At 42.3% G+C, this 15,653-nt stretch overlaps 1 protein-coding gene across 2 annotated transcripts in view; it reads right to left on the bottom strand.

Moving 5' to 3' along the window:
• camk1da (calcium/calmodulin-dependent protein kinase 1Da) overlaps positions 1-15,653 on the bottom strand; it is a 429,764-nt gene that overhangs the window by 286,845 nt on the left and 127,266 nt on the right. For both annotated transcript variants that reach the window (XM_068059551.1, XM_068059552.1), the window contains exon 2: positions 5,429-5,560. In XM_068059551.1, the coding sequence (XP_067915652.1) occupies positions 5,429-5,560 (132 nt within the window). The remainder of the gene's footprint in view (positions 1-5,428; positions 5,561-15,653) is intronic.

Raw genomic sequence — 15,653 nt, 5'->3', positions numbered from 1 at the left:
TTCTAAACTGGGGATACATTAGAAGACTAAGAATAATATAATGCCAATTTATAGCAGAATAGCAACAATGTGACTATTGGAATTCTAGGACAGAAAGCAGGACTTCTGTGGCAGAGAAATTGTTTAGAGATACAACTAAACAGCCGAATAAAAAAGTGCATCATTTCTAATTCCTAATATGATCTGGGATTAAAGACCAAACCTCACAAACATAGCTCACTTCTCTGAGGAGGTAACTAAGAAAGAAATATAGAGAAGAACTTGTTAGCAACTCTACCTTTTTCCTTATCGGTCATTAGAATCTCATCAGTTTTGTTTTCTTTGACTGGCTCCATCCTTTCCTTTATGATTTTGCCCCCAAATGTGTTTAGAAAAAGCCTTTGCAGTTTCCTTTACGTAGTCTGCAAGTTTTAAAAATTTTTTATTTCGAGATACAGCACTGAAACAGGCCCTTCAGCCCACCAAGTCTGTGCTGACCATCAACCACCCATTTATACTAGTTTTAGTTTTAGTTTTAGAGATACAGCACTGAAACAGGCCCTTCGGCCCACCGCGTCTGTGCCGACCATCGACCACCCATTTATACTAATCCTACATTAATCCCATATTCCTAACACATCCCCACCATTCCCCCACCACCTACCTATACTAGGGGCAATTTATAATGGCCAATTTACGTATCAACCTGCAAGTTTTTGGCTGTGGGAGAAAACCAGAGCACCCGGCGAAAACCCACACAGTCACAGGGAGAACTTGCAAACTCCACACAGGTAGTACCCAGAATCGAAACCGGGTCTCTGGAGCTGTGAGGCTGCGGTGCTAACCACTGTGCCACCCTTTCTTCCTTTATACTTGGTATCTCTCTTTCTGTTTCCATTTGTAGTTTTAAATTTTAATCACGAGTCTTAGATTTGATGTTTGCTTAGGCTTCAGACTAATCTGGGGAGTGTTCATCCATGGAGCCATGAACGTATATGCAGCTTTTTTTCTCCTCATTGGAATGCTCTTGTGCTAATCTCCAATTTAAATACTGCTACTCCACTGTTTTTATTTTTTTGTTGCTGACATGCTCTGGGTCATTGTCAGTATTGCATCTAGCCTTGTCGGGTTTTTTACATACTGACTAGAAAAAATCTTCAAAGCGTTCTAGAAATCCCTCCCTATTCAAACCCCCATGCATGAGTGCTCTCAATTTAGATCTGAATAGTTAACATCCCTCAACATTACTGCAGTTCATATTTCTGCACGCCTCTCCATGGATTTCCTCTTCAATTTCAAACAACTTGCTGGCGCCCACTATGGTAGCTTACCCACTTTCATTCCTTACCTCAATGTGTATAGCCTCTATCTGTGGAGTGTTATTGCAATATCTTTTCCTTCTAATGGTGAAGCCACTTCCTTAGTAACTAATACAAAGTCCCTCCCTTTTTGCTTTCCTAATCTCTTCCTGAAATATTCCCAGTCATTCCTTAGGTGAAGCCAAGTTTCAGCTGAAGAAATTATGACATTTTTCTGCTGGAATTATTGCTTCAGGCTCTGCAATTGTACCATTTATGTTTTTTGCTTCAGTGTAAAAAAAATGTTTAAACCCTTTTACTTTGTTGCTATTCGTAACCCTCAAATCTTCAACACTGTGTTTTCTTGCTACTGAAACTTTTGCCCCTTAGTCCCTTCTAATTCTTTTTTCTTTTCTAAATCTTATACTTTCCCCCTCCTGATTTCTCTATTGTTATTCTTCCTCCCCTTCAACTATTCTTGAAACATCCTACAATTAACATCTTGGGAACCTCAATAGTCAGATACTTTTCCAGGCTTTGGTCTGCCTTACCTGGTACTTTTGCTTGCCTTACAAGCTTAAATTTTATTTTATTTATTTATTTAGAGATACAGCACTAAAACAGGCCCTTCAGCCCACCGAGTCTGTGCCGACCATCAACCACCCACTTATACTAACCCTACAGTAATCCCATATTCCCTACCACCTACCTACACTAGGGGCAATTTACAATGGCCAATTTACCTACCACCTGCAAGTCTTTGGCTGTGGGAGGAAACCGGAGCACCCGGCGAAAACCCACGCGGTCACAGGGAGAACTTGCAAACTCCGCACAGACAGTACCCAGTATTGAACCCGGGTCCCTTGGGCTGTGAGGTTGCGGTGCTAACCACTGTGCCGTCCTAATCTTCTCACTATCCAATTTGGTACGAAAAAATGTGAGACCATGCGTGCAAATATCTAATTTTTCTTTGTCGTGCACAGCCTATTTGTTGCACTGCGTGATACACTGCAGATTGCTGCAGCATAAAGGGATTGATAAATTGTGATTACATTGATTTAGCAATGATATAAGTCACAGCACTGACGCTCCTCTCAATACATAGGGCTGAATTTTCCCAGGCCCACAGTGGTGGCTTTAGAGGCGGGGGATGGGCATGAGGAAATTTGTAAAGATGTGCATCGGGTCAACTCCTAAATACATTCCAGCCTCCGAGTGCTTTTCCCAGAGGTGGGCTAACAGGTTCAAAGACAACCCATCCAGCAGTGGTGGGAATCCAATTAAGGACGGTAATTAAAAGCAAAATACTGCGGATGCTGGAAATCCTTAATAAAAACAGAAAGTGCTGTAAATACTCAGCAGGTCTGGCAGCACCTGTGGAGAGAGAAGCAGAGTTAATGTTTCAGGTCAGTGACCTTTCAACAGACTATTCTGATGAAAGGTCACAGACCTGAAATGTTAACTCTGCTTCCCTCTCTACAGATGCTGCCAGACCTGCTGAGTATTTACAACACTTTCTGTTTTTATTAAGGATGATAATTGTTGTGTTTCTTTCTTTAACACAAGCACTCCAACCACACGAGGAGGTTTGGTAACTAAAATAAGTGGGTTCTTTATTTGAAGATATGAAACTACAACAATAACTGGGAGGTTTACTAATACGTCTGGTCTCTTTGACTGCTCCTAACTTCTGCTTGATGATTACATGAGTATATACATCATATTCTGATGAAAGATCACAGGCCTGAAACATTAGCTGAAATTTTACGGCCCCCCAAAGAGCGGGAAGGTGGTGGTGGTAGGGGGAGAGCTGGGCACTTCACGGGACTGATGTCTCTGCTAATGCTTGCCCTGCTGCAGTAGTACTTGTTTCCCTCCCAATGAAGGTGTCTCCATGCCGCTGCTGCCTCTCTTACTGATAGCCAGGCATCGCCCACCCTGCAAAGGTGGCCGGTGACCTTACCCACGGGCTGCCCTGATTGGACCACCCGACACTGGCATCCAGTTGCCATCCTTAATTGGATGGGGCTCTCCCAGAGACGCCTTCTTAATCGGTTGCCTCCTGGAAGATCGCATCCTTCATCCCACCACCGCCACTCCGGGTTCCCGACCCGGAATTCATCCAGACATCGGGATCGCAACCCAATGGGAAAATTCAACCCTTGGGATGGAATTTCCACTTCCTGCAGTTATAAAGCTCTGAATTCGGGCCATATCATAGGAATCTACAGCTGATTTTGTTTTTATTTTATGTGGCACAGGGTGCTTTTAAATTTACAACCCAGTGAACAATACCTAAAGAAAATTAACTTGGAATGTTTTATTACAATGGTCTGCCGTATGTAGAACAAGTGATAAAGTCAGCATGGGTTTCCCAATTTATAATCAAGTCAGCCGTTTCACTAACGTTAATGTTTTAAGAACATTGTAGTCAGATCTGTAACACAGTGGAAGATAATATATGAACACAGTCTGCAGTAAGACTGCCACTGAAGATTAATACTGTATTACTCAGAACATTTGGGATGCAGTTCTTAGAATGACTCATTTTCATAGCTTTGTAGCACATTGGACCACCTTCTAATGATCAAAACTAACAGCTTCTGAGCAAGGTAACAAAACTAACTGTAAAACCTACAGCCTACAGCATGTGTCAGTTTGTAAATGTGGCACACGAGCAAACAAAAATCACCAAAATTTGGCTTCATTCTAACCATTTGTTTTTGCAATCCATGTCTTTAACGTCACTGCCCTACTGCAAGATGCAGTATGGTGCAACTTGTGCAGAAATCAGATCCGGCAAGTTTTAACACAGCCAAGACCAATGTTCCCTCTAAGTTTTCTTTGTTGGGAACAGCTGGTTTATTGCACTGTGCAGTACATTCAAGAGTGCTGCATTACAATGCACCCATACAGCTTAGAGGGAACAATGGTCAAGACAATTGGCCTAAACTCTGTAAATGGCAGGAATTGGCCCTGTCCCTAACCAGTATTATAACTGTGCCTCACCCCTATGTCAAAAGAGGACCTTGACTGTACCTTGAGTGAAAATATATTAAGGTTCACAATTTCTTTTATAGCCAGAAACAACATATGCAGCTTGTTCCTTATCAATGTGAATTCTGACAGCCAGCCTCACCCATGCTGCATAGAGGATATATTGTGAAATATAATTATGGCAGTAAACCAAGTGTATTGGAAATCTTGTTGCTCTCTATCTGTTATCTCCTTCAACGTGCTGTGACTGTTAGGAGCCTCTGGCCAGGAAGCAAATATAAACAGCCTTTCAAAGGTAATGAATAATAAAAACAGAAAATGTTTGAAAAGCTCAGCAGGTCTGGCAGCATCTGTGGAGAGAGAAACAGAGTTAACATTTCAGATCGATGACTGAGTTCCGATGAAAGGTCATCGACCCTGAAACGTTAACTCTGTTTCTCTCACCACAGAAGCTACCTGACCTGCTGAGTGTTTCCAGCATTTTTGGTTTTTTATTTCAGATTTCCAGCATCTGCAGCATTTTGCTCTTGTAGTAAGGTTTAATTCACTGCCACTTCTCTTCCAGGAATGCCCACCTTGAAGTTCTGCTATTCTCTCTGACGGGATTTCTGTTTGTCTCTTGTTACTTTGTTCTCCTTCATTGATTTCAGCTGACAGTAATATTGGATGGGGGCAAAATCAGCATTCTACCTAATCCTATGGGTATAAACCCAACGAGTTAGTTTAAAATTGCCCCCACCATCTAAACTCAAGTTTTCCTTTATTACTGATGAGCAGCTGTCTAACAAAAGCTTAGTCTATTATTTCTGAAGCTCTGGGACCTGTCAGGTACTTCCGGCAGGTTCTCCTATTATTTTACAACTGTAGCTAGTACAATGCAGCAGATAGTGACATCCCATAAAAGGCACTGAAAATGAAAAAATATATATAATACACTTTAACAAAGTTTCAATGCTTCTATTTATTCAGATATTAGATAAATATAATTTGAATTTGCTTTGTGCTATTTTTATAATCTACAGAATATCACTCCCACTCCTACAGCAGGGAGATCAAACATTCTGCATATTTCCATGTGCAACAATGAATTCAGTTATTATGCTTTTCTGACAGCCTGGTAAATGTGGTTCTTATACTATTTCTCAGTTCCTTACCTTCTGAGGACAGCAATTTCATTTTCAATGCTGCTTTCCTTGCCTTTTAATGCCTTCTTTGGGATGCATTTTATTGCAAACATTTTCCCAGTGGTTTTTTCTTTTGCCATGACGACTTCAGAAAAGGCACCACTAAAAAAGGCAAAGAGAGAGAAGAGATCAGGAACCGTGAGGTAAGGACTCTCTTCGGTACAATGCGTAACAAAATTATAGATGCGCTCTGCAAATAGACAGTAAAGATTTCACTAGAGATGACAGAGGAAGTCTTCACATCTATGTTTAGAATGTCATTGCAGCCAGGGGAATTCCTATCTCAGATGTCAAACATGATTTAATAAATTTACCATGGCGCATGTGCAACATGACAACAACTACTTATATTTATATAGCACCTTTAATGTAATAAAATGTCCCAAGGTGATCCATATGAGCGTTATAAAGCAAAATTAGACACTGAACACATAAGGAGATATTAGGGCAGATGGCCAAAAGCTTAGTCAAAGAGGTAGGTTTTAAAGAGTGTCTTGAAGGAAGAAAATGAGGTAGAGAGTCAGAGAGGTTTAGGGAGGGAATTCCAGAACTTAGGGCCTAGGCAGCTGAAGTCACGACCACCAATGGTAGAGCGATAAAATCAGGGTTGCTCAAGAGGCCAGAATTAGAAGAGTGCAGATATTTTGGAGGGATGTGGGGCTAGGGGAGATTATAGAGATGGGGAGGGCCGAGACCATGGAGGGATTTGAAATCAAGGATGAGAATTTTAAAATCACGGCATTGTTTGATTGGAAGCCAATGTAGATTAGTAAACATAGGGATGGTTTGTTAACGGGACTCAGTGTAAGGCAGCAGAGTTTTGGATAAACCCAGGTTTACGGAGGGTAGAATGTGGCAAACCAGCCAGGAATGCGTTGAAATAGTTAAGTCTAGAGGTAACAAAGATACAATGACATTGACCTGGATTTTGCAGTCAGTGACGAACGAATGGCTTCAGCTGTTCTTTCACTTACACTTACCCACTGACTTTCTATGGGCTTTTACACTGGAACGTGCATTGATTAGAAACCCAAAACAATGCAGCACTCTCTATAGGGGATCTGGGACCTGTTTGAGCAGGGCAAGCACCTGTGTATCTCCTTAACCAATCAGATTTCAGAATTGCTACTGAGCAGCATAGAGTCTGAACCAGGAAGTTTCAGTTAGAACAGTTAGTTCAATGCCAAATCATGTACAGAAAGTGAAATAAAGAGGGAAAGAAAGATGAGATTAAGAGAGACAAAAGAGAAAGAAAAAGTTAAAAGAAATTGCATTTTTAAAAAATCTTCCACAATTATTAAACTTGAAAGAATGAGACTCCAGACTTGGAAAAGATCATTTTCAGTGCCAGAGAGTTTGTTTTGCAGTAATTAAGACATATCATGGTGTTAAAAAAATTCACTGATATTGAATGGACAAGTCCTAACTTTTTCTGACAAACCTAGTGGGTGTCTATCACTTAAGCGAAGCAACTACATGCTGTTCCATGTGTTTCAATGCTGAGTCTCTCAGGGAAATACCAGTGTAGTGAGGTTTCTAAAGCAGCAGGGCAACTCGGACAGCAACTTCCTGATTTCTGTGTTTAAATGTGTTCTCTGGAAGTTGTTGCCTTGTCAGAAAATATGGCTCTTCATAGAGATATTGGTCTATTCAACCTGAGGTCAAAGGCACACCTCTTCCAAAATATTTCACATCGATTTATTAATGTTTGGTCACTACTGCTCCATCTTACCCTGGTCCAATGTTTGTGTGTCAACAGCAGAGACAATGCCAGATAACTATTTGCAGTAGATCAGTAAATATAAGTTTGCTAATAATTGACACAATGAGCAACTCCTCTTCCAAAGTCTGCATGTATGTTTTCCCTCCCACCCCATTTGCCAGTGCCTCAGGATACAGTATGTTTATTTCCTGCCAAGTCCGTCCTCCCAAATATGGCTGCCCAGTTCATTTGAATGCATTCCAGTACTTAGAAGAGTATCCATAACCCTGTTTTTGTACAGTACACAACCTTGAAAATGAAATCACTTAATCATGGAAAGATCAAATAATGACATGTTTGGTTCTGATAACTTTCTAAGATGTTTGATTTCAAGAGTATTAATTTAATTCTATGGCTCTATCATTGCAGGCAGCGAATGAAAAAGAAATCAAAATTCTGACTTATACTAGGTGTTAAAAGGTAGTTATGTAAATTAAAATATTCAAATGCAATTATAGAAAAGTTTTCTATAACACACAGACTGCAAGTGTTTCACAAATAATGTTACAGGTTTAATGCACAGAGAATGCAACTGTCCAGTTTTTTAAATTCTTTCATGGGATGTGGGCATTGCTGGCAAGACCAGCATTTGTTGCAGATCCACAATTGCCCTTGAGAAAGTGGTGGTGAGCCGCCTTAGAAACGTAGAAACATAGAAAATAGGAGCAGGAGTAGGCCATTCGGCCCTTCGAGCCTGCTCCGCCATTCATTATGATCATGGCTGATCATCCAACTCAGTAACCTGTTCCCGCTTTCCCCCCATATCCTTTGATCCCTTTTGCCCCAAGAGAACTCCTTCTTAAAAACATACAATGTTTTGGCCTCAACTGGTTTCTGTGGTAGCAAATTCCACAGGCTCACCACTCTCTGGGTGAAGAAATTTCTCCTCATCTCAGTCCTGAAAGGTTTACCCCGTATCTTTAGACTATGAACTATTGTTGCAGTTCATCCATGCGCTCTTTGAATGTTTGCCATTGCCTATCCACGGTCATTCCTTTAAGTAACGTTTCCCAATCCATCATAGCCAATTCGCTCCTCATACCTTTGTAGTTTCCTTTCTTAAGATTCAGGACCCTAGTCTCAGATTCAACTACGTCACTCTCCATCTTGATGAAGACTTCTATCATATTATGGTCGCTCATCCCTAGGGGTCTTGCACAACTAAATTGTCAATTGTTCCTCTCTCATTACACAATACCCAGTCTAGGATGGCCTATTCTCTAGTTGGTTCCTCAACGTATTGGTCCAGAAAACTATCCCCTATACACTCCAAGAATTCCTCCTCTGCAGTATTGTGACTAATTTGATTTGCCCAATCTATATGCAAATTAAAGTTACCCATAATTACAGATGTTCCTTTATAGCATGCGTCTCTAATTTCCTGTTTAATACCATTCCCAACATCACCACTACAGTTTGGGGGTCTATATACAACCCCTACTAACGTTTTTTGCCCCTTAGTGTTTCTCAGCTCTACCATACAGATTCCACATCGTCAGAGCTAATATCTTTCCTCACTATTGTGTTAATTTCCTCTTTAACCAGTAATCCAACTCCACCGCCTTTTACTTTTTGTCTGTCCTTCCTAAATACTGAATATCCCAGCATGTTCATTTCCCATCCCTGGTCAACTTGCAGCCATGTCTCCACAATCTCGACTATAACATACCCGTTCACATCTATTTGCGCGATTAATTCATCGACTTTATTGTGAATGCTCCGCGCGTTAAGGCACAAAGCCTTAAGGATTGTCTTTTAAACATTACTTGTCCTCTTCCCACTATTTTTTACTGTGGCCCTGTTTGATTCTGGCCCTTGATTTCTCTGCCTATCACTTTTCTTATTCCCCTTACTATCTTTTGTTCTTGTCTTTGATCCCCCCTCCTCTGACTCCTTGCAAAGGTTCCCATCCCCCTACCATTTTAGTTTAAACCCTCCCCAACCACTCTAGCAAATACTCCCCCTAGGACATCAGTCCCAGTCCTGCCCAGGTGTAACCCGTCCAGTTTGTACTGGTCCCACCTCCCCCAGAACTGGTCCCAATGTCCCAGGAATCTAAAACCCTCCCCCTCACCCCATCTCTTCAGCCACGTATTCATCCGATATATCCTACGATTTCTACTCTGACCAGCATGTGGCACTGGTAGTAATCCAGAGATCACTACCTTTGAGATCTTACTTTTCAACTTACTTCCTAACTCCCTATATTCTGCTTTTAGGGCATCATGCTTTTTTTTTTACCTACGTCATTTGTACCAATGTGTACCACAACCACTGGCTGTTCACCCTCCCCCTTCAGAATGTCCTGTAACCGCTCTGAGACATCCTTGACCCTAGCACCAGGGAGGCAACATACCATCCTGGAGTTTGATTTGCGGCCACAGAAACGCCTATCTATTCCCCTTACAATTGAATCCCCTATAACTATTGCATTCCCACAAATTTTGCTCCTCCCTGTGTAGCAGAGCTAACCGTGGTGCAACGAATTGGGCTGTTGCTGCTTTCTCCTGAGGGGCCATTCCCCCCAACAGTATCCAAAGCAGTATACCTGTTTTGCAGGGGAATAGCCACAGGAGATTCCTGCACTGCCTGCCTAGTCTTCTTGCTCTGCCTGGTGCTCACCCATTCCCTTCCTGCCTGTGGAGTCTGAGCCTGCAGTGTGACCACCTCTCTATACGTGCTATCCACGATACTCTCCGCCTCACGGATGCTCCACAGTGTCCCCAGCCTCCGCTCCAGTTCTGAAACCTGGGCTTCCAGGAGCTGCAGCTGGAAACACTTCCTGCACACATGCTGGTCCCGGGCAATGGAATTGTTCCTGGCTTTCCACATAGAGCACGAGGAGCAGGCCATGGCTTTGAGCTCTCCTGCCATGACTTAACCCTTTAAATTAAACCTTTTGGAAGATGCTTAATATCAAATAATATCAATTACTCTAGGGCCCTTCTTCCCTGGTCTTCGTTACTACAGAACTCCCTAAAAAACTTCTTGAGCCACTGCAGTCCACGTGGTGCAGGTACACCCACAGTGCTATTCAGAAGGGAGTTCCAGGATTTTGATCCTGCCTAGTGTGAGATTTGACAGTTCTTATGCTAGAGCATCATGTGAATGCAAAGTGTAAGCCTATTTCAGTAAAAGCAAATCCCACCCCTGGGCTTCAGCGCACAGTTTAAGCTGGCACTTCAGTGCAGTGCCGAGCGTGCAACGTTGTTGGGGGTGCCATTCTTCAGAAGAGACATTAAACTGAGGCCTCGACAGCTGGTTGTTAAAGAAACAACATGTGTCACTGTTCAAAGAGCAAGGTGTTCTCCTGGTCTTCCAGTCAATGTTCCTCTCTCAACCAAACCCTGCATCCCCCACCAAAACAGATTAACTGCTCACTTGTCTCATCACTGTTTGTGGGATTTGAACGCAAAGAATCTTCTAGCTTCTCCTATATATCAAACAGTGAGAATACTTCAAGAGTAATTTGTGTGTGACCCTATGAGCTGTTTCTCAAAGAAGTGACAAGGCACTGAGGCAAGGTAAGACCTTCTCTGACTGGTGGCTGAGAGGATGTAATGAAAATATAAAATGCTGGAAATACACAAAAGGTGCAAGATTTTTGGGGTAGGCCCCTTGTCAGAACACCCTATTACATGCCTTTCTACAGTTTTACTAGCTTATTCTGCATACTATACAAAGAATATCCTGTTTAAAGAAGCTGCATTATTTCCCCCTTGTCCTAGAGTAAGACATGATGCCTCACAAAGGGAGGTAAATATTTTATACATCTATATCTAATCAGACAACAGACAAGTAAGGAACTAATTATATCTCAACTGGAGTATTGTGTCCACACCTTAGGAAGGATGTGAAAGCTTTAGAGAAGGTACAGAAAAGATTTATGAAAATGGTTCCAGGGATGAAGGATTTTAGTTATATAGATAAATTGGCAAAGCTGGCAGTGTTCTCTTCAAAAAGAAGGTTGAGAGAAGATTTGATCAAGCTGTTCAAAATCATGAGGGGTTGAGGGAGAGTAAAGTGTTCACATTGGCGGAAGGATCAAGAACCAGAGGACACTGCTTTAAGGTGAATGGCAAAAGAACCAACAGCGACCTGGGGAAAATCTTTTTTGTGCAGTGAGTGATGCGAAATACACTGCCTTGAGAGCATGGTGGAGACAAACTCAAGCATGGATTTCAAAGGGGAATTGGATAATTATCTGAAGGGGAAAAAATTTGCAGGGCTGTGGGGAAAAGAGAGTGGGACTCGCTGAGTTGCTTTTCCAGAGAGCCAGCACATACATGACGGGCCAATGGTCTTCTTCTGTGCTGCAACCATTCTGTGATTCGTCCTGATTGACTCCACAAGCCTCTTCTTAAAGCCCCATGGTAACCTATACATGACATCAATACTACTACTTTCATATGACGGGAAAAGTTTATAATGGGATGTCGAGTTTGGCTATTCATTCGATGGCCTCTGAGATGCCGATTGGAGAAATGAAGTGCCTCTTGCAACAGATCTTAGTGGGCAGGTTGACGTGATGTGTTACATGGTCTAGGAATTATGGCCACAATTACACTTCAGGTGATGCCTCACCTTCCACTTATGAGACACATGGTCTCCCAGTGTGTGCTAATTCATGGAGAACTTGCCAACTTGAGCCATCACAAAGACAACCCAGTGCTTGAAAATGACCAACAGGTCTGAAAGTACAGAACGTACCTATGGCAATATGGGTGAAGTAGACCTATATTCAGGACAATAGCCACTAACTATGATACCAATACAACTGAAGTGTTGACGAAAATCATGACACTCATAATATATATTTTTATATACTTCTAAAATAATTCTACAGGAGGTTTCAGTTTCACAAAGGCAGCATGATTCCTGACAGTGCAGCAATGTGGTCACAGTATGTGGTGTGTTTTTCTGCCAATGTTCTTTGTGTTCCCCAGAGAGGATCGTACTGACTGCAATAAAACCAGAAAGTGCTGGAAATACTCAGCAGGTCTGGCAGCATCTGTGGAGAGAAAAACAGAGGTGATGTTCACACTTCTCTGAGAGGGCAGACAGAGCTCAACCTTTCATCCAAAAGACAACGCCTTTGACACTGCAGCTCTCCCTCAGTACTGCACCTGCCCATCAGCCTTGTATTTTTGGACTCAAGTTCTATTGGGGAACTTGAACCCACAGCTTTCTGACTTAAAAGTGCTACCAACTGAGCCATGTCTTGCTATAAGCCCTAACAATGTCCAAATTGGCTGAAGTATTTTCCTACATAACAGTGAAAGCATTTCAACAGTAATTCATGACTGTGAAGTGCCTTGGACATTCTGAGGACAGGAAAGGCACTATACAAGTGCAAGATTTTACTTCTTAACCTGCTGTTAGAGGATAAGACAGTCAATAGATAGCGTGACTTAATTTATTATTTACTGACAATTATGCTATGATGGACAAACACTGACGGTAGATGCCTTGCACTGACATTTTCTAATAACAAGCAAGAAGGTTAAAAAGCAGCAGGATTGAATTTACATATTGGTTTTGACATGCATAGGTACATCGACTTGATGATACATTTATGGGCTTGGGGAAGGTGCATCTATTAAGAATTTGGACCTCTGCAAATCTTATTATTTCTGAGTTTTCCCCCCCCCCCCCATTTTATACAGGACCTCTATAATTGATATTTTAAATGCCTGAGAGAATGTTTGAAATATGCTTTTGTTTCCAGACAGATCTATGTATTTAATATCAGCTGGGCACGAGAAGCTGACAGAGAAATCAGCACAGCTGTTTTTATGTTCTGAGAGCTGATTTTGTTTTTTGCTGGGCTTTGCAATTTGCAATTTCTTCATCGTTCAAAGTTCATTCACATTATATCTTAGTGCAACATATAATTAAATTCTAATCCTGCATGGGACAAAATCGTGCTTCAGGATATTAGCACAACACATGGTTTGTGCATTTGTACAAAATTCCTTTGCCTGCTGTTTTAACAGAGCCGTTAACCTGTTTAACATAAGATAAAAGACATTCATACAAAGGCGTGAAGCATTTGGAAGCTTTTCTTCCTCCTTCAATTCACAAGTTGCTGAAACCCATGCTTTGCATCACCAGATTACTGCATTTTAATTGACCTCATCCTCAACCCTGCTCTTTTTAATGTTGCACGACAAGCTTCAGCCTCGCACTTAGGTTTCATGATTTTTTTTCAATAAGTGACTGTTACAATTGTAGGTCTGAATTTGATCATCTCTAAGACAACGCCTCAATTTTAAAATCTCATCCTTGTTTTCAAATCCCTCTATTGCCTCGTTCCTCTTTATCTCTGTAATCTCCCCCACCCCGACAACCCTCCAAGCTTTCTGCCCTCCTCAAATTCTGGCCTTTTGAGCATCCCCGATTTTAATCACGCCACCATTGATGGCCATGTTTTCAGCCGCCTGGGCCCTAAACTGGAATTCTCTCCCTCAACCTCCTTAAGATGCTCCTTAAAACCTACCATTTTGGTCATCTGTCCTAACAGTTTCTTCTGTGGCTCAGTGTCAAATTTTGTTTGATAACACTCCTGCGTAGTGCTTTGGGATGCTTTACAACCACAACTTACATTTATATAGCACCTTTAACATAATAAAGTGTCCCAAGGTGCTTCAAAGGAGCATTATAAAACAAAATATGACACCAAGCCACATAAGGAGAAACTAGGTTAGATGACCAAAAGCTTGGCCAAAAAAGTACGTTTTATGGAGCGTATTAAAGGAGGAAAGAGAGGTACCGAGGCGGAGAGATTTAGTGAGGGAATTCCAGAGCTTAGAGCCATGGCACGGCCACCAATGGTTGAGCGATTAAAATCGGGGATGCTCAAGAGGCCAGAATTAGAGGAGTGCAGATATCTTGGGGGGTGGGGGGGGAGGTTGTGGGACTGGAGAAGATTACAGAGAAAGGGAGGGGCAAGACCATGGAGGGATTTCAAATCAAGGATGAGAATTTGAAAATCAAGATGTTGCTTGACTGGGAGCCAATGTAGGTCAGCGAGCACAGTGGGTGAAAGGGGAAGGGGACTTGGAGAAAATTAAGACACAGGTAACAGAGTTCTGAATGACCTCAAGTTTATGGAGGATAGAATGTGAAAGATCAGACATGAGTCAAGTCTAGATGTGGCAAGACCTGAATGAGGGTTTCAGCAGCAGATGAGCTGAGACAGGGACAGAGTCAGGCAATGTTACAGAGGTGGAAATAGAAAGTCTTCGTGATGGCATGAATATGAGGTTGGAAGCTCATCTTGGGGTCAAACATGCGAACAGACTGGTTTAGTATCAGAATGCTTATCCAACATCCAGTACTGGATGAGCAGAAATTTCCTCCAATTAAATATTGGGAAGACGGAAGCCATTGTTTTGAGTCCCTGCTCCAAATTCTGTTACCTAGCTACCAACTCCATTCCCCTCCATGGCAACAGTCTGAGATTAAGTCAGTCTGTTCACAAACTTGGTGTTATATTTGACCCTGAGATGAGCTTCCGACCTCATGATCATGCCATCACTAAGATCGCCTATTTCCACCCCTGTAACATCGCCCAACTCTGCCCCTGTCTCCGCACATCTGCTGCTGAAACCCTCATTCATGCCTTTGTTACCTCTAGACTTGGCTATTCCAATGCACTTCTGGCTGGTCTCCCACATTCTACTCTCTGTAAACTTGGGGTCATTCAAAACTCTGCTGCCTGTGCCAAGTCCCATTCCCCTATAACCCCTGTGCTCGCTGATCTACACTGGCTCCTGATCATGCAACATCTTGATTTTAAAATTGACATCATTGTTTTCAAATCCCTCCATGGCCTTTCCCCCCCCCTTTTCTTTTGGGCCTCCTTATCTCGAGAGACAATGGATACGCGCCTGGAGGTGGTCAGTGGTTTGTGAAGCAGCGCCTGGAGTGGCTATAAAGGCCAATTCTGGAGTGACAGGCTCTTCCACAGGTGCTGCAGAGAAATTTGTTTGTTGGGGCTGTTGCACAGTTGGCTCTCCCCTACCACTACCTCTGTAATCTCCTCCAGCCCCACAACCGTCCAAGATATCTGCACTACTCTAATTCTGGCCTCTTATGCAATTACTCCACTATTGGTGGCCATAACTTCAGTTGCCCAGGCCCCAAGCTCTGGAATACCCTACCTATACTTCTCCGCCTCTCCACATCGCTTTCCTCCTTTAAGACACTCCTTAAAACCCACCTCTTTGACCAAGCTTTTGGTCATCTGACCTAATATCTACTTCTGTAGCTCGGTGCCATATTTTATTTTGTAACACTCCTCATAAAGTGCCTTGGGACGTTTTATTACATTAAAGGTGTTATATAAATATAAGTTGTTGCCAGAGAGAGGAATGGAGTTGGTTGCTAGGGAACAGAGTTTGGAGAGGGGGACTGGAAACAATGGCTTCA

Source organism: Heterodontus francisci, chromosome 27 (genome assembly GCF_036365525.1).
Source record: "Heterodontus francisci isolate sHetFra1 chromosome 27, sHetFra1.hap1, whole genome shotgun sequence".
Classification (NCBI taxonomy): domain Eukaryota; kingdom Metazoa; phylum Chordata; class Chondrichthyes; order Heterodontiformes; family Heterodontidae; genus Heterodontus; species Heterodontus francisci.
The sequence above is the reverse complement of the archived record's forward strand: the minus strand, read 5'-3'. Positions and strand labels throughout refer to the sequence as shown.